At 39.9% G+C, this 19,467-nt stretch overlaps 1 protein-coding gene across 4 annotated transcripts in view; it reads right to left on the bottom strand.

Moving 5' to 3' along the window:
* The window catches only part of LOC131049650 (ubiquitin C-terminal hydrolase 13), a 205,001-nt gene that overhangs the window by 140,523 nt on the left and 45,011 nt on the right, over positions 1 to 19,467 (bottom strand). For all 4 annotated transcript variants that reach the window (XM_057983710.2, XM_057983711.2, XM_057983712.2 and 1 more), the window contains 4 exons: positions 9,064 to 9,179; positions 8,772 to 8,870; positions 8,550 to 8,659; positions 8,358 to 8,432 (listed from right to left, as the gene is read on the bottom strand). In XM_057983710.2, the coding sequence (XP_057839693.2) occupies positions 8,358 to 8,432; positions 8,550 to 8,659; positions 8,772 to 8,870; positions 9,064 to 9,179 (400 nt within the window). The remainder of the gene's footprint in view (positions 1 to 8,357; positions 8,433 to 8,549; positions 8,660 to 8,771; positions 8,871 to 9,063; positions 9,180 to 19,467) is intronic.

The raw sequence follows: 19,467 nt of genomic DNA, 5'->3' as shown, positions 1-19,467 counted from the left end.
CTGCCTTTCTTTCTTGCCTGTATCCGGTACAACAACCTTCCCTTTATCCATAGGATAGTCTATAGACGGTTTCCTGGTTGTCTTCTCTGAATCCTATAGTCTCCTCCTCCAATCCAGTTTTTTCAACTGCTTGGCGCTAGACGCCATCAAATGATTTTGTTTTTATTTTTTTTTACCAAACTTATATCTTTCCTCTCCTGGGCACCTTCACATGTTCTTTCTTCCGATTGCGATCTCTTATTCCCCTTGTCTCAATGGTACTTTTAGTTTGCTTTTGTGGTCCGTACGGCCAGTATTTTACTTCTCGGAAAATTTGTTTTCCTCTGGCACCCCTGAATCCGTATGGACTTTTTCTTGACTCTGGCAACCCCTTGGTTCGTACGGAATTTGTCACACCAAATCCGGTTACTGGCGAAGGTCGTACGGACTTTGCATCTGAATTCCGTACGGAATTTCGGTTCTCCACTTTCCATACAGAAATCTTTGACACAGTCGCCAAAAAATTCCGTACGGTTTTGTTCCTCTCCCTGCCACTTTAATTTTGTGCAGACTTTTCCCTTCACTGTTTTTTATTTCCGTACGGAAGGTTTGTCTCCCTGCCGTACCAAATTCCGTACGGAATTCGCTTTTCCTTTGTTGGCACTCCTTACCCGTACTCTAATTTCCGTACGGATTTTTCTTCTGAGATCCGTGGAGTGTTATTTATTGACCGTACGGTATTTCCTTTACTTGTGGAATCCATACGGATCTCTTTCTTTCAATTTCGTACGGACTTACTATGAACGAGTCCCCCTTTAATTCTTCGACACTTGAAAAAAATTCTTTTAAATTTTTCCAACTTGTAAATTTCCTTTTTTTTTTGGCTCGCCACTTGCAAATTTCCCTTCATTTTCACAAAAATAATAAAGACAAGTTCCTGCAAAAAATAATGAAAACGGTGTGCGCCATGAAGTTTCGTGTGGTTCTGAAGGTTGAATTGGCATTGGCGACGAGGGGTGCTGCCCCTCGACCCTGCCCTGTACCGCGATGGGGCGCTGCCCCTCGACCCCGTTGGGGTGTTGGCATCAAACCTCCGTTTGATTTGGTAGATACACTGCAAGTTGGCCGCGTTTTTGTTTTTTATGTTTTTTTTGTTTTTTTTTTTTCTTACTTGTGTCGCTGGCTGGGTCCTTCTCGCTCATGGTACATCTTCAATTTAGAGACATTCACTGTGTCCTGCACCTCCTACCCGTCTAGTGTCCACACCTTGATCGCCCTGTTCGCGCCGACCTCGCGAACTTTGAAACGGCCCAGCGACTTTACCATTAATTTTCCGGGCTTGATCTCGTTGCGCCCATTAAACTTTAATACAAGTTGCCCTGGGGTAAACCACATTCTTCGCAAATGCTTGTCGTGCCAACTCTTTTGCCTTTGCTGCGCCGTCTCTATCGCCCACTGAGCCATCATCCATTGCTCATCCAATTTGTTCAAAGTGTACAATCTCTCTCTCAAGCTTTCCATGTCACCAAGTCGATTATCGATGGCGATTCGGAGACTCGGCACCATGAATTCAACTGGCACCACGGCTTCTTGTCCATACATTAGCTGGAAGGGACTCTGTCCTGTAGTTACCTTATAAGTCGTTCGGTGTGCCCAAAGTACCCACGGTAGGCGCTCCTCCCAATCATCCTTCTCCACTCCGCAAGACTTATAAATCACCGACATGATTATTTTATTGGTTGCCTCAGCCTGCCTGCTTGCTCGTGGATATTAGGGGCTTGATAAGGAGTGGAAGATTTTGAACTCCATTGTTAGCAACCGGATTATATAATTTACAAAATGTCCTCCTCTGTCACTCGTCAGTTGGATTGGAATCCCATTCCGCGTAATGATTTGTTCATAGATAAATTTTGCTATATTGACCACCGAGTTGTCCGGTAAAGCCCATGCCTCGACCCACTTGGTTAAGTATTTTGTCGCCACTACAATGTATCTGCACCGTCAGGCTCTACTTGGTTTTAATGGTCCGATGAAATCCAATCCCCATCTCTCAAACAGTTCCTGGGCATTCGATGGGTTGAGGGGCATAAAATCCCTCTTCAATGGCCATCTGACCCGTTGGCATGTATCACAACTCGTCACCCACTATCTGGCATCATTATGTAGTGTCGGCCACCATCAACAGAACTTTCCTAGCCGTGGTGTCGGGCCCCATGTGTCCACCTGCGGGCCCTTCATGTGCTTCCCTTAGGACACCCTAAATTTCCTCTTCCAGGACGCATCGCCATAGGACCTGGTCGGGTCCCATTTTGTACAAGAGGCCATTAATGAGTTGGAATGTTCTGCTCCTCAGTACCAATTTCCTTCTTTCTCCTGGTGGCATCTCCCTCGGAAACCGTGATGTTGACAAGTATTCCCCCACGCTTGTGTACCAAGCGAGGAGAACGGCGATGCGAAATAAGTGAGCGTCTGGAAAATCTTCATTCACTCCTTCGGCTGGTTCTCCTGACTGGATTCTCGATAGCTGGTCAGCTATCACATGGCTCTTCCCAAGTCTTACAATAATGTTGAGTGTAAACTCCTGAAGCAGTAGCAGCCATCGGCTGATTCGTCCTTGGATAATTGGCTTGTTTACCAAGTACATCAACGCCTGGTGGTCCACATAAAATGTGAACAGGGTGGCCAGTAAGTAATGTCAAAATTTTTGGACAAAGTACACCATCCTGAGGGCTTCCCTCTCTGTGGTGCTATAATTTTTGCAAAGTAGACCGGGTGATCTAGCCCATGATCACCAACCTGCGCTAGTGTGGCCCCTATGGCGAAATTGATGCGTCAACGTGTACGTGGAACTCTTTGTCCCAGTCAGGATATGTCAGGATTGGCGCACCCACCAACCGTGACTTCAATTCTTGGAAGGCCTCTTCCTGAGCCGTCCCCCATGCGTACCGTTCACCTCTCCTCGTCAGCTTGTCCAGAGGGTAGGATACCTGAGCAAAATTTTTGATAAACCGCCTGTAATACCCTATGTGTCCTAGGAAGGATTTGACTCCCGTGACATCTGTCGGTGCCTCCATTTCCACTATCACCCGAATCTTGTCTGGGTCAGTCTTGAGTCCAGCCTTACACACACTGTGTCCTAACAGCTTCCCTTGAGGCACCATGAATCTGCATTTTTTGGGATTCAGTGCTAGGCGGACTCGCCTGCATCTCTCCATGCCTTCGCCAAGTGCGGCCGGATGTGCATCCTGGTTACTGTAGATGGACCAGTCGTCAAGGAACACCCTGAAGTTCCCTACTGACATCTTGTCAAATATGTGAAGGATTATCTGTTGGAATGTCGCTAGTGCGTTGCATAACCCAAACGGCATTCGGTTATACGCGTACACGCCATCTTCCACTATGAAGGTCATTTTTAATTTGTCCTCTTCGGCAATGGATATCTGGTTATACCCAAAAAATCCATCCATAAATGAATAAATTTCATAACCAGCCACTTCCTCCAAGATGCTATCCGTAAATGGTATTGGAAACGGGTCCTTTATGGTGACCGCGTTAAGGCATCTGAAATCCACGCAGATTCGGATCTGGTTTGCTTCCTTTTTAAGGGATATCACTATGGGCGATACCCACTCGCTGGTCTGCACTTTGAAAATAATCCCGGCTTTGAGCATACACTCGATTTCATCATTCACTCTTGCAATATAGTTTTTATTCATTCTGTACGGCCTCTTCCGTACAGGTACGGCCCCAGGTACGAGTAAAATTTGATGTACGCACAGTTCTGGCGGCACCCCTTTGAGGTCCTTGTACATCCAGGCGAATACATCCTTGTATTCCATGAATATTTTAAATGCGGCGGCTTTCAGGACTGGATTCCAGTCATCGCCAACCAGGATGTTCCTTGGCTCTGCTTCCGTGCCGAGGTTTGTAAGTTTTACGGACTCTTCATACCGGATTGGTTTCATCATGTCAAACCTATGTGCTGGTGTCTCATTGACAAGAGCATCCCCTTCCGTGTATTTCCCGTACGCTGGCGGAAATTCATTTTCATTCGGCTCCTCGTCAACCTCCAACATGTTGCACCCATACAACGGCTCGTAGTCTTCCATTTGCCAGTGGAAGAACCCATTAAGGGAATCGGTCTGATCTTCCGAACATCCTTGGATTCCCAAGACGCCTTCCTCATCCGGTTCCCTTCCGTACTTTCCTTCGTCAACTCCGCCCTCGCCATCCGATTCCGATTCTGACGCAAGTTCTTCACTCACGAGTTGTGTTTTCAGGTCGATAATAAATTTTCGCCCGACTTTCTCCATGGACAGTGTGTTACGCTTCCAGTTGTGATTCGCTCTAGCCACCACCAACCACCCTCTACCAAGAATGGCGTCGTATCCGTTCTTGGCGAGCGGAATCACCACGAAGTCGAGGACAAATGGTTGTGTCCCAATGGTCACTTGTTGCGCCATGAGCGTTCCAAGAGGTTTGATACCATGTTGATCCGCTCCCAGTAAGTTGAAGGTTGATGGCCATAGTGTCGGCTTGCCAAGCTTCTTCCAAGTTTCTTCGGGAAGCACATTCACTCCCGACCCGCCATTGACAATGGTGTCAGTCAAAATGGTGCCAAGTATTCCTATTTCTACCACCGTCAGGTGCCGACCACTGTATAGTGTTAGCACCAATGGGTCTATTGGTGTTCCGCCAGGAACATCCGCATTCCGAGTCACCTGACTCTGTGGGGTTACTTGCACCGTACATAGGAGTGTCGTACGTAATTGCGGCATCGTTTCCAAGAGGTCCTTCATCTTCACGGGTACTTCAATCTGCAGCATTTGATTCAGGATATTTTCTTCAGCCTTAGAGCGGGAAGTACTTGCTGCTTCCTGAGTGTTCCCTTGTGCCAACATTTCCTTCGCCACTTCAGCCTTCGCGTCCAGTGCTCACTGCTTCTCTGTGCGGGGGTCCGGGTATGTGGCCTTCTTTGCTTGTGACCGTGTGATTGCCAATACCCGTTCCTCCGTCCTATCAATGTTGAGCAGGTTCACTCCCGACTTTAGGCAAGTTCCATCATCGTGGTCTCCAGGCCCACACCATTTGCATAGTTTTTGTGGGGTTTCTTCTGAGGTGCATTCTTTGGCAAAGTGGCCTCATTGATTGCAGGCTCGGCACTGGATCATTGGTCGTCCCTTCGCATCATATTGGATCTGGCCCCTATTATTATTGTTATTATTGGTCTTCCCCCCTCGCCGGTTGTTCCGGTATCCGCCAAATGATGCATTATTGTTGGCGGTTTGCGAAGTTCTGGCGGTCGGCTGCTCTTGTGTGAAGAGAACTTGTTGGCTCCTAGTTTTCATATTGTAGGGACATTCCTTTGTCGAATGTCCAGCAATCTGACAAATGTCGCAGAATGCCTTCTTGGGGTAGGACCCCTTGGTGTGTCCGTCACTCCTACAATCCGTACACCACACGTCTTTTTCTTCAGTCTTACTTGTACTCCCCTTCATGGCTTTGAATTCTTTCAGCATTCGTTCCATGTCCTTTTGGAGCGCGTGCACCTTTTTGCTCGATTCGCCACCGCTGCTGCTCTCCTCGTCAGAGTCTTCATCATCGTCGGATGAATATTTATTACTTTTCTTCTTCTTTGACGTTTTGTGTTCGCTCTTGAGGTCCATCAACCTATTATAGGCATCGTCATATGACGTCAAGGGTACAATTTTCATCTTCTTCCGTAGGGAGGATTTCAACCCTTCAACGAACCATCGTTTCTTCAACCCATTTGCGGGTTGGCTTTCCATTTTACCCAGCAATTCTTTCAGCCTCCGACTGTATGCCCGTACTATCTCCTTGGGACCTTGTTTGGTACTGTATATCACGGCTACGATTTCATTGTCATCACGGAGCAACCGAAACTCTTCCTTGAATTCCTTCTGTAGATTGGCCCATGTGGCCACTTTTGCTTGTCAACATCGGAGTACCAATCTATGGCAACTCTGTGTAATGTGGCTGGGAACTGCTATACCCACTCATCCTGTTTCGTCACTCTGTTGGCGGACCAAATAGTTTCACATGTACGGCAGTGTCGTACGAGGTCATCGTTGCCATCTCTGTTGAATTTGGGCAACTTCTGTTTGCCTGCCATCGATGGGGGTCGTCTCCCCGGAGGTGGCTGTGGTTGTGTCTGTGCCCCTGCACCACTCCCTCTGACGCCGGTGATTTGTCCTGCGTGGGTGACTGGGGGTACGGTGTTTTGCCTACCGTGTGTCGCACCTACAGCCGTACGGTTGTCCTCCCCTTCGTTCTCACCCGCGCCCACTCCTGACTCCCTTTCGTGATCCTCACTTTGTGGCATAAGGGATAAGTTTCTGAACTGATCCCGAGTCTCTTCGACTAGATTCCTCTGTAACCTTGTTTCCTCTAGAAACTCTTTGTGGCTTCTCACCCTACAATGTTCTGGCGAGGCGTAGAAATTTCCCTCGGCTTCTGCACCCTCCGTGACACCTCCTTGGTTCCCTTCGGGCAACCCCTCGGCAGGTCGTGCTTCAGCAAGTTGCCTCAGCCTCCGTCTACGTTCTACTTGTTGTTCCAGAATCAAGGCCCTCTGTGCGGCCTCCCACTCGTCTGTTTCTGCTTTCTTATTTCTATCTTTGTTTAATAGGCTGGGCATTAATTCCCATACATTTCCATAAATAACAACACATAAAACCAGAACACTCCTTTATTAATTCATTTCATCATATACAACTTGTGTCAATATTATTACACCTTTATTTGAATATAGAATGTTCCTTTATCCCTATGGGATTCAGGGTTCAATTCCTTCTTGACCTCGTGCCATCCCGCTCCGCTTCCCAACGGCTACTTTCTTCGTACTGTTGGAGGATTTGTTGGCGTCGCTCTTCCCGGGCAATCTCCTCCAGGCGAGTTTGTTGTGCTAGTGATGCCTGTGCAAGCAACCGGGGGAGGTGGTTCATCAATCGATTTACGGTCGAGCTAACTTCCAGTGCTGTCCACACAGCACTTGATGGGATTTCAGCCTCCGTGGCCTCTCTTCGAACGTAGGTCTCGATGGCTACCTGGAGCAGGATTGAAAATTCCCTTGTCGTAGTGTCTTCCCCATTGTAGAGCTCTGTTTGCACGTCGTCGGCCTCTGGGTTTATCTCACCAATGGGTAGGCCCATCGTGTCCGCGCGCCATCCGCTCCTTCCTTTCCCGAGTACGTCTAGGCAACGGCACCAAATGTTTTCCCCATAGGGTGTCAGGTTAAGACATTGCATAAATGACAGAAGTACACAGAATATATGGAACTCACAAGTGTTCTATTGATTCATGGTAAGCCAGTACATACGATGATAGCAATATGTTCGACTACAATAGCCTGCCCAAAGACTGGGAACAGATACAAACAGATACAACATAAAGGAGTCTGGTCAGTTACCCAGTACCAACTGCCGACAACCGACGGGTTAACTGTCGACGCTAACACAATTTACCTTAATGCTTAATTACCCCACAACACAAACAGGTTTTCAATATGTAAAAGATAATGAGAAATTAGGTTTCCTTCTCCTTATATCTCTTTCCTTCCAAATTGAACCCTAAAGATATATGAAAAGTGCGCTTTAATATAAAGTCATATTTCCCAATATTGGGCACCCAAGTATAGAGAAAACACCACTTTTTCAATATAAAATAACTCCAAGTGCCAAAAGGACCCTGGCAAGTGAAAATCATTTAGAAAAGTTCAAGACCTTTCCAATGAGCTATAACACATGGGCATACGAAGCCAGATGAAGCCAAAAACCCCTTATTACTCTGAAATGGCTATAGACATAGCCTTATTTAAAATATTAAAACGCTAACTTAGGAAATATTTAAATATATTAAAAATATAACCCAAATAGCTACAGAAAGCTCGAAACACACCAAAAGCCTGAAACTGAACCTATCACATGTCTGTGACTGATGTCGGAAATCACGGATCAACTGGCAGTCTCATCCCTAAAATCTAGGGATGCTCCTAGAAACTAGGAAACACACCCAAATCTCCTGAAACTGAAACCAAGAAATGGTCTCATGGAACCCCAACCTTGGACGCTGTCACAACCTCCTAAAAGTAGGAACTGCCTCCTAAAATGTAGGAACTGCCTCCTAAAATCAAGGAACTGCTCCAAACTGGTCTACTACTGCCAGAAACACCAAATCCAAACATTGAATATCCTGACTGAGTCTCTATCCACCATTGCCACACAGGTCTCTGCTAGACAGAGCTAACGAGGGGACATTAATGATAAAACATATGAAGAAATGATTACATGAGATCTTAAGACTACTAGCTGAAACCAATCTGGCTAAATACAAAAATGGGTTTCAAGCTCATAAATTACCATCGCTCAGATAAGAGAGGTCTGATGAAAGCATAATAATGTCCAGCATTGGCTCCTCCACTGTGAACCAAAACACTGCAATAGAATTGCAAAATTAAAGTTAACTTGAAGAAACTATATAAAACTTAAGCGCGACAAGAATGCAAAGCAAATTGTGCCTTGATAAAAACCTGCAGTACATAGATATCTTACCTATACAGAGAATAAAGGTTCCGCACACTTCTATCTGCATCAGATGAAAGATATCGACCATCATCTTTATCCAGATCAAGTTCCAATGGGAACTCATACCTATCATTGATCTGACAGTGAAAACAGATAATACATTATATTTATACAACAAAGTGAACCAAAGCAACTTCTAGACCTTCTACATACACCAAGGCAATCAACATTTCATGAATTTTGTGTTACCTTTGCCAACAAATTTCTGGTATTATCATATTCGAAGCGTTTTAAATGAAGTTGTAGTATAGGGGGAAAATCAGCAAAACGTGTCTCCTTTCGAGCATCCTACAGGATTAGAGGAAGGTAAACATCAGAAAATTATTGTCCAATCTACAGAAACATGCTTAGAGGTACAACGACTTAAATCCTAAATCAGATCAGAAATAAATATTTGGCGACATAGTAGAATCAGAATAAGAAAAATTTTGTTGAGTCAAGAAGCTAAAAGAAATCATTTTCCAGCAAGAATTTTTTGGACCTGGAAGCCAACGTTCTCTACTTTGTACTGATTGTCACCTTCAAGTTTCTCAACTTGAATGTATTTATCTAAAGAAGAATAAACATCCATGCAGCCCCTGACATCAAGCTGAAGATCTAAGTAAGAAGAAGTGCAGTTAGAAAATGCTCGAGTCATACCAGGCAATGTTCATAAAATAATGAGAAATGACATGTTAAAACTTCAAAAATAAAATATTTTTGAGAAAAAAAATGGATTAAAAACAACATACAGTTTTTTGTTTTAAGTAAATAAAGGACTCCCATTATATATTATAAATTTATATACCATCTAAAATCTTCTATAAGGTTTATATTAAAATATATACAAGTAATGAATTAAGTGGTAAACCTAAATATAAGGTTATAAAGGAGATACAGTCAGTGGTGCAAGAGTTGAACTAGGTTACTGGTATCTGGTCTAAATTTGTTGTTCTAAATATCAGATATCTCCCCAGGCACTTCCTTAAGGTTTATGACAAATTTGAATCCAACAAGGACTTGGTACTGCTCTCAGATTTGTGCTATTTTGATGGTGAGATAATCCTTCAGAAATAGGACCATCATATTGACAGAACATCGAGTAAATATTGAGCACAAGTCTAGGTTCAGGTATGTGGTCTCAATTTCAGAACTCAATTATAAACATCATGTTATGAGGAAGAATAGAGGTTATTTTTAAACCATTCCATGACTTTATACAGAGGATGCATACAGCTGGGCTTTATTTTTAAAGCATTTCATGACTTTCTAACTACCCAACTCAAAATGTCAATCAATGCTGGGAGGAATGCTTCTCAAAGGCTATGCTTATAATGCTCCCAAAGGTGTTAGGGAAATCTTATTTGAAACTTTGTTCATAGCCTGATACAGTGATTATCAATCTGTTGCCTAGTTAGAAGACCTTGTCTATTATGAGTCGTGATCAAAAGTAACAACCAACTAGTTCTACAACCATTGTCAAAAGATAATATGTAAGTTCCACACAGTCAAACATGTAAGAAGTTTTGCCTTCCAACTCTGAAATAAAATTCATAAAAGCAATTTAAGACCATAGTTTCATTTTTTTTTTGCATGTCAAAGCATCAATCATAACAGTGACCTTATTTATGGTACCAAAAGAGTCTAAATAACTGCAGAAAAAATTATTGGTTTCGCCACAAAATTGCTACAAACAATAAACTTCAAAATTTGCACTTCCATGATGTCAACATTACTATAGCAGTTGAGAGCCAACAAGAAGTTAAATGCTCACAACCAAAGACCAATCCATCTAAACTTACTGATCTTCCATTAACACAACTGGGTTATCTCAATCCATGTGATAAACAATTGCATCAGAAGGTATTATAATACTAGAAATCATATGAACTCGTTGGACAATAATATAGGCTAAAATGTAGCTCAATTGATGTAGATCATTGCAATATAAGGTAGCAAATCAAGCTAAATCCTCCTTGTTAGTACAGTATGACTATAATGATCAAAAGAAATCGCATTTTCTATGCTCTCATGAATTCCTGGCGTGAAAGATGCACCAAGACCTTGCATAAAGGTTAGAACCCCTTCTTTACCACTTCAGTGAGCTCCAACCAACTATAGTTGACAAGACTTTCTATGTGATTCTTTCATGATGAGAATCTAGGGGTGAATACTCCATTATTCCTCTCAGTCATACCATTGTTTGGTCTTATCTCCAATTAGTAATCAGCACTTGCAATGATAGTGTTCTGTTCGTTTGATCCATCAAAAAAAATATCAAGCACTCATTTTAAATGAGCCTATACCATTGTTGTATGTACTGATATGCTTTCGTAACATAAAGTTTCAATGAAGGGTTTATCCTACCTTTGTCATTTAGCATAATAACATGTATTTAATCTTTTGACTATATACACCTGCATTTATTTCCTATGGAATTTTCTGAAACAATTCCCTTGTAACAGTTTCAACTTTCAAGTGAATAAGATTCTGATCAAGTCACTTCTTGGTTGTTCCTATTTGACATGAAATCGAGGGTTGTCCAAAGCTACTAATGCCTTCATCCTTATTGATTGGCTCATCTTAAATAATGCAGTTTTTCAATTTGCATCTAAATTTGGTCACTTATGTCTCCTCTTTATTTATTTACTAATGAGCAGAGAGAGGCTCCTGCACAATGAATGCACTTTTAGACAACTGACCTGCAAAATGTGATGTCCCCATCTAAACAATCAAAACACAATGATGCCGCTCTAAAATAGAATTTAAAAAAATAATAATAATACAATATATATATATATATATATATATATATATATAAAACACCAAATAAATGAATAGAACGAACTATATTTTAATCTCATATTTATCAAATAATAATATAAATTTTACAATATTATATGATTGACAAAATAACAAATTATAATAATGCATTATTGCAAAAATAACATAAATACTGTATTATTAAATCATCTGAAATAAAGTTAATTACTAAATTAAATATAATTAAACTGCTGGTGTGAGAGGTTTTCCCCTCACAATAGACAGTGATTTATGATAATCAGATATCGATCTTGAAGAGGATTAAGAAGGCAATCTAATCAATGACAAATAATTGTTATGAAAAGGATTAGGGGCAGTGATCTATTATCATAGAGACATCGATTAAAAGGAATCTGACTCTCATTGATGAAACAAGGCATTATTTGTGAAGTCGACTTATTATTAAAAGAATGTAATACCATTTATATGTCCTGCGATTTTATTGAGAGAATCATTCGTTACACAAAGTGATAATAAAGGCAGTGATGGTAGTCACACTCAAAGAAGTGACAACATTGGGGGATTTCGAGTTAAGACAGCAACTCGTATATTATCGATTTAGTAGATGATGGTTGAGTCGATAAGAATCAGTAAGATAGTTAACATTAACTAATGTTTAAACATCCCTTAATTATCATCAAGCATACCTAGAGAGGACATAATAATAACCGATATATTATGGTCAGCAATTATAATTGAGTTATGGGAAGGCACGATATTAATGAACAATGATTATGATAATCAGACATTGCATATGAAAGGATTATAAAGGCAGTGATTAAGCAATGAGGTCTAATCAACAACAAATGATTGTATGAAGGGATTTGATTTGGAAGAGAGGTGACTTATCAACTCCACAGGCTGCCACCCTTTTGATTTTGGGGATATAAGGGGAAGTTCAATCTCACTTCAGCAATCATCGGATTTTGGTATTTTAATTCTTCTTTGTATCCTTCCAGATCTGCTCTTATATGAGCATTGCCTTTGGGCACCCCATTGTTGCATGTGCACATTGTGCAGATCATATACATCAGAAACAGCATCAGATTGTTGCAAGATTATAATTCTCCATCTGAAATAGCAAACATCTCTCTTTTAGCAATATTACCAATTTAGACATTGCATGTACTAAATTATAATATCTGAAACAGCAATATTGTAGTGAGTGCTGGCAGTGTCATACCTTACATTTAATATATTAAGGGATTGAATCAGAAATAACACTTCAGTCATAGCGAACCTAAATAAGTGTGTGGCATATTCCCCATTGTCTAATTCAAGATAAGTTCTATATCCCGAGCTATTCCCAGATTTATTTTTAGTTAAATATTATAATAGAATGTACTCAGTTTTTGATAAAATTATATTTATTAATATATTACAATTATCATATTAAGTTGGAATGATTATCTCAGGACTGAATACATCACATCCCAAAAGGGGACATTACACAAAACCCATTTCCATTGTCCTTAGTACTCATGATATGCCTGCCAAGCTTTCATTTTTTTGAAAAAAAGACGGCTCCATTTGAAGATTACTATCCAGTCTCAATATATATATGTACTACCATGAACGATTTCCCATGAGAAATTTTGCACCTCAGATGCTATTGCAACATGTGTGGTATCAAAATGAATAAGCTCATCTATCTGAGCATTAGGCCTAGAGGCATCGACCACTGCCAGTAAAAACAAATACTTAGCAATTATCCAAATTCAAAGGAAAATCTGAAACACTTCAAAATCAAATAAATGTGCAGTGTGAACTAACTGCATAAACAATTCTCTGAAATATTTAACATTAAAATCAGACGAGACAAACAACTCACTCCAAAATTGCTAGGGATTCTCCATAGTTGGTGACCCAACAAAAATTTGCATGCAAAAAATGAAAGCTAAGAAATATAAAACTTTCTAGATTGCAAACTACTGACAATACCTATTTCATCAACAGCATTGGTTAGATTCTAATAAATATTCCCTCAATGTTGCCTTCAGTCTCTTGCATGGATCCTCACAACTTATTGGTGTTTGCAAGATACTAAATCTAAGACAGATCTCATTTTGGGATTGGGATAGATCAGGACTTGAGTCCTACAAAGAAAATATTATACTTTTAAAATTCTGAACTTAGAAATCTTCACTTGCAATAAGAACACATGCAACATAAACTCCCAAGTCATGGTCTAAAAAACATGAAGACAACCTTTCTTCTTATTTTTTCAAGGCCAAAATCCAATACCGTACATATGAAACAGAAGAATTTTGGAAACTTTATGATTGAAACAAAATGGGAAATTAATGAAAATAAACCAAAAATATATAAATTCATTTTAGAAAATGAACATTGCATTTAACACCATAGATGTGTCTCATGCTTCTAATCCTCATCTTAATATGTGTTATGATCGCCTTTGCTTTAACACAAAGAGATGTCCATGATATTGTGCAAATGTTGTTTGCCCTCTCGGGTGAATACTTAAAGCATAAAGTACATAATGCAGAACAATGCCATAGATATCAGACAAGTATCACATATGTTATTCCAAATACTTAAAGCATAAAGTACATAATGCAGAACAATGCCATAGATATCAGACAAGTATCACATATGTTATTCCATTCATAGTCGTCGTTGTTGTCCACAAGTTACATTCGGAAGTATATAAAGATGCCGAGGGGGTGCGAGCGCCAACCGTCACACCGCAACTGCCACCCCTCAGTTGCCAACTAACCAACACAATTACAACTTAATTAACTAGTTTTATTTCCGTGTACAATATTGCCGCCAACAAATGTTAGGTCAACCAAAAAGGTCCTTTGCAAATCAATTTTCAGATTAATGAATTTCAGTCCTTCCACTTTGAGAATGAGTGACAACTTATTCTAAATTACAAACCTTGCCAAATTCCAACTCCTGATTATGTTGTTGAGAGCTATTGACAAAAAAATGTCCTAGTTCAAATTTGCAACTTCAGATAATATCAGAATTACGCAGCAGAAGCTAATTACATCACAAGGAGTATCCATAGTGACATTTTCACACATTGCCCCATTTAAAATGGAGATAATATCAGAATTACACAGCAGAAGCTAATTACATCACAAGGAGTATCCATTGTGATGTTTTCACACATCGCCCCATCTAAAATGGGGACCCCCACTTTTTCGCTTTCTAGCATAGTTTTTTTTGTTTAGCCATCTTTAGCTTGGCAATAGTCATAGTTTTTAACCTTTTGCTCGTGAGAAGCATTTTGTCTTGTTGATCTAGATTGGGTATGTTGACTGATTTTCGGAATGTCTTAGGGGTGTAATGTCTTAACCTTAGAGTGTATTGTCAAGTAAGGAATTTGAGTTTCAAGTCCAAAATCCATGAACAAATTGAGAGTTGAGGTTTAATTGCTAAGGGGTGTGAAAGTTGCAAAATCTTGTCAAGTTGCTAAACAAATTACAAAAAATGTTGTTTTAAGTTGCTGTCAGGTCAATTGCTTGCGAATTTGATTTTTTGAGTGATGAGTGTGGAAGAGTTGAAATTTGGCGTGGACAAGGAAAATTCCTTGCCAAGGTCGGAAGAGTTGAAATTTGGCATGGACAAGGAAAATTCCTTGTGACAGGAAGGAAATAATGAAAATTTTGTAAAAAATTTCCTTGAAAAATTTTAAATAAATTTCCTTGTGAATGCAAATTCAAAAATTAAATTGTGAAATTTTTTATGAAATTTTCAATTTCTATTTAATAATTTTTTCCAAGGTAATTTCAAGCTCAAAAATCATCTTTGTCATTGAATTTCTACCTTATATGTGAGGAAGCAATTTTAGGAAATTTCACTTCCAACATAAATGAAGGGAATCAATCCTAGGCAATTTCATTTCCACCTCAAATAGATGCAAGTGATTTTGACAATTTCATTTCCATCTCAAACAGAGGGAAGTGTTGAGAGGTAAATTTACTTCTACCTCAACGGGAAGCAAGTGCTTAATATTTTTCACTTCCACATCAAGTCCTAGCGCTCACCCCCCTTTCCCACTAACATCAAGCGCTCACCCTAGATTGCCTATCCTAGGCCCTAGTATAGGTCATATGCAAATCAGCCCCATTTTGAATAATATTTAGCCTTCTAAGGGGGTCAAAAATCCAATATAAGTGAGCAAGTCGGTTGAGTTTAAATTCAAATTTTTGAAGTATAGAATGCAAGTCGGCCAGCTAGGGAGGAATAAAATTCGAAAGTTGAGAGAAGCATATTTAAACAAGGCAAATTTAACCATTTTAGCACTAATCCAAATCACATTTAGGAGTAGAAATTCGCAGACTAGGCAGAAATTTGCAGAAAATAAGGGCAGAATATTCACCTAAAAGCAGACCTAGGGCTGTTCAAATCCTAATCAGCAGAGCAAGAAATTCAAATCAGATATAAGCGAATTGGATGAAGTGTGAAATGGAGGAGCCTAACCCTATATTTATATTCCTGTAAGGAATGACAAAGGTTGAAAACTTGGACCTGCTGATCTAGAGGAAATGAGGTTAAAACCCTTCAAAAATTCGCTGCTCTAGTTTAAATTTCTGATCTGTCCTAGCCAACATGAGATGATGATTTTATTAATTCAAAATTCAAACAATCAAGTGTGTCTAGGTCGGCCCAAGAGGGTAGGGATGATTGAAGTTTAAAGAAGCAAATAAAATCAGAGCAAATCTCCTCATTTAAATATCAATTATGTTTGATTTTTTTTAAAGAGAAGCAAGGAATAGCAGACCTGAGTCACAGAACTCAAGCGATTGCCTTGATTTGGAAGTGAATTTCGTTTTTTCTAAGGCAAATTTGCAATCTGATTTGGTGCAAACCTGATGAGACTTCCTTGCATATGATTGTAAAGATATTTTTAACGGTCTCTCAGGCCTGATTTGTGTGAATTTCTAGGGCAAATTTGTGCAGACCTGTTTTGTTTTACAAATCAGCCTTGGGCGAATTGAGTTTCCAGCTTAAGGAGGGGGCAGAAGAAGATGAAATCATGCACAGGGAAATTAGATATCAAGACAAAATATCAAGGAGCCATTTTAGATTTGCATTTTCTGATTTTTCAATGTTTTTTCCAGACTGGAAGGGGTTTTAGAGGACCTGATTTGTTAGGTGTTTATCTCACATTTGATACAAAATTTCGTTGTCTTTCAGGTTTGAGACAAAGCAGTTCAAGATCTATACATTCAAGTTGAAGGGAGATGAAGGATCCAGCTGGGCAGGGCTTTCAAGACATGAGGGGTATCTTTACTCCATGAAAAGATCAAAGTTTGAGGCCAGCAGTGAGGCGCATGGAAGATTTGGATGAAAGAAAAAGTAAAACATGAAGGAGGCTACACAAGGAGGCGAGTCAACATCACCACAATCTCAAGGAAAGGCAAATTTGTGACAAAATGAAGAAAGTGCAATCACAAAGACAAACACAAGTGAAGGAATCGAGTTCAAAGGATGAAATGAAAAATCAACACCCTTAAGGATGACTGGTGAAGAAGCAAATGGAAAAAGGCCACAATGCAATGCAATTCCAAGACCATTCCAAGGGAACCAAGGGTTTAAAGTTCTGATTGCTCTACAAGCATGGCGAGGATGGAAGAAGGTTGAGGCGACACATTTGCTCTACATCAAGATCGTCACAACCTCAACCACATGGAGGAAGCATCAAGTAAGGAACAACTTAACAAGACAAGCGTAAGGATAAACATAAGGAGGGTACAATCACCACAATCAACAAAGACAAACACAAGTGAAGGAATCGAGTTTGAAGGATGAAATGAAAAATAAACACCCTCAAGGATGACTGGTGAAGAAGCAAATGGAAGAAGGCCACAATGCAATGCAATTCCAAGACCATTCCAAGGGAACCAAGGGTTTAAAGTTCCGATTGCTCTACAAGCATGGCGAGGATGGAAGAAGGTTGAGGCGACACATTTTCTCTACATCAAGATCATCACAACCTCAACCACATGGAGGATGCATCAAGGAAGGAACAACTTAACAAGACAAGTGTAAGGATAAACATAAGGAGGGTACAATTACCACAATCTTGAATTTCCTTCGGAAATCCAAGATCCCAAGTTCAACATACATGGAGTTTAATCATATCAAGGGTCGTGTTCCACACTTCAAGATCAAATACTATCAAGAGGAAGCAGTCAAGATGTCCAAGATAAATGCAAAGCATCACAAGGAATTCCAAACATCATGAAGAATGCTTGAAGAAGGAAGTAATTCAATATTCCAGAGTTGAAGGTGATCAAACATCATCAAGGGGAGAACAAAGTGGATTCCCTAACATGAAGATGAAATCCAAAGCATCACGAGGAAATTCCAAACATTATGAAGAATGTCCAAGGGAGGAGTCAATGCGTCCAAGGATCAATCCAAGGTTCCAAGTGAAATACATCATACAAAGAACATTCCCCAATATGGAAATGAAAATGCAAACATGATCAAGGAGAGATAGTTTTAGAGGAGTTAAGCAAAGTTAAGAACTCAATCATCCAAAGATGGTGCAATTTGGGAATATGATCCATCACATCGCATCAAGCTTGGATGTGTTGAGTATCAAGAGATATTGCTCAAACATAGGGACCTCCTTGTGATGATCTACAAGATGAGCATGTTGCTGCGGTGCCTAGTCATCACTAACCAATCAAGTTATTCCAAGTCAGAGTGTCCAAGTTCAATGAACCTAAGTCATCCTATGAGGACAACTACATATGTAGAGGCACAAAGTTCGATGTACCTAACCTATTTTCTCATTGGTTCACATTCAAAGAAAGGACATGTGTCCTAAACATTGAAATTTTGAATTTTCTCATTGGTCAAAGGTAGTTGTAACTAACCCTAATTAGGGTTTCATCATGTAATCTCGACCATTGATCTTGAATCAACAAAGCCATTCATTGTAAATGGGACTTCTATTTAAGGCTCAATTCTCTCATTTGCAAGGGTTAATAGTCATTTAATAGATAGCAATAGAAACAATTAGAAGTAGTTGTAGAGTAGGAGGAAAGGAGAATGTTGCCAAGGCTTGTTGTAATAAACATACCGTTTTCATTGAAGAGATGGTGGATTTTGTGTGCTATTTCAATTTGTTGAGTGGTCTCTACTTCTAATAGTTTAGAAGTGTTAGATGAATGGAAGATCTTAGTGTTGATGAAAGATGAAGCCTAATGTTTGTTGGTTGAAAATTTTGTACACTTGGGGAAATATACAAAATTGTGGTTGCAACCACAGCACGTGAGTAAAACTCTCCTAATTAAGGGAAGGCTCCCCCTATCTAACTACAACTTTGAAAATAAAATAAGATGGGACAGCAATCTTTCTTCTTCTTTCAAGAAAGACAATATCCTTTTCTCTTCACAGAAAAGGATAGCAATCGGATAAAAACAATAGTAACTACTTTCAAATGACATGAGAGAAAGAAAATGAAGTTTCCTGAAAGCGCAAAGACTTCCGTCACTTCCTTCGGGACGGGATAGCAATATCAAGCTCAAAGACTTGATTATGTGAAGTCCTATCTACCCTTTCCTACACTAATGCTATAAAGAACAAGTTATGACAGCTCAAAGACTGAAAAACATTAATCTTTTCTTCTTTAAAACAATGAGAAGTAGTGTAAGCTCAAAGACTCACAGCTATTTCCCACAAAATCTATTCCTAAATTCTCCTAACAACAAGTGAAAGCACAAAGACTTGCAGCTTCTCTCAACAAAATATTTATTTGAATCTGTATTAAACTCAACTACTTACAGCACAAAGACTACAAATCAGATGTGATTACGCTCTTTAGGAACACTTGCAAGAAAAATAATATAGAAAACTAACTCAAGAATGTAGCACAAAGACTCAAAGCTTGAGCAATTTCCTTCTATTCCTTTCAATTCGTGGATTTACACATGAAAGCTCAAAGACTTCTTTGCTGTAAATTTGGTAGAGTTTTTGCTTGCTTTCCAAAAGATCAAAATTACGATAGACCCCTCAAGTATTTATAGAAGAGGAGCCTTGAGAAAAAGGTGGGAGGATCCTAACTAACTTGAGAGATTCTCTCAACCACCAAAACTTA

This window comes from Cryptomeria japonica, chromosome 8 (genome assembly GCF_030272615.1).
Source record: "Cryptomeria japonica chromosome 8, Sugi_1.0, whole genome shotgun sequence".
Lineage (NCBI taxonomy): Eukaryota > Viridiplantae > Streptophyta > Pinopsida > Cupressales > Cupressaceae > Cryptomeria > Cryptomeria japonica.
The sequence above is the reverse complement of the archived record's forward strand: the minus strand, read 5'-3'. Positions and strand labels throughout refer to the sequence as shown.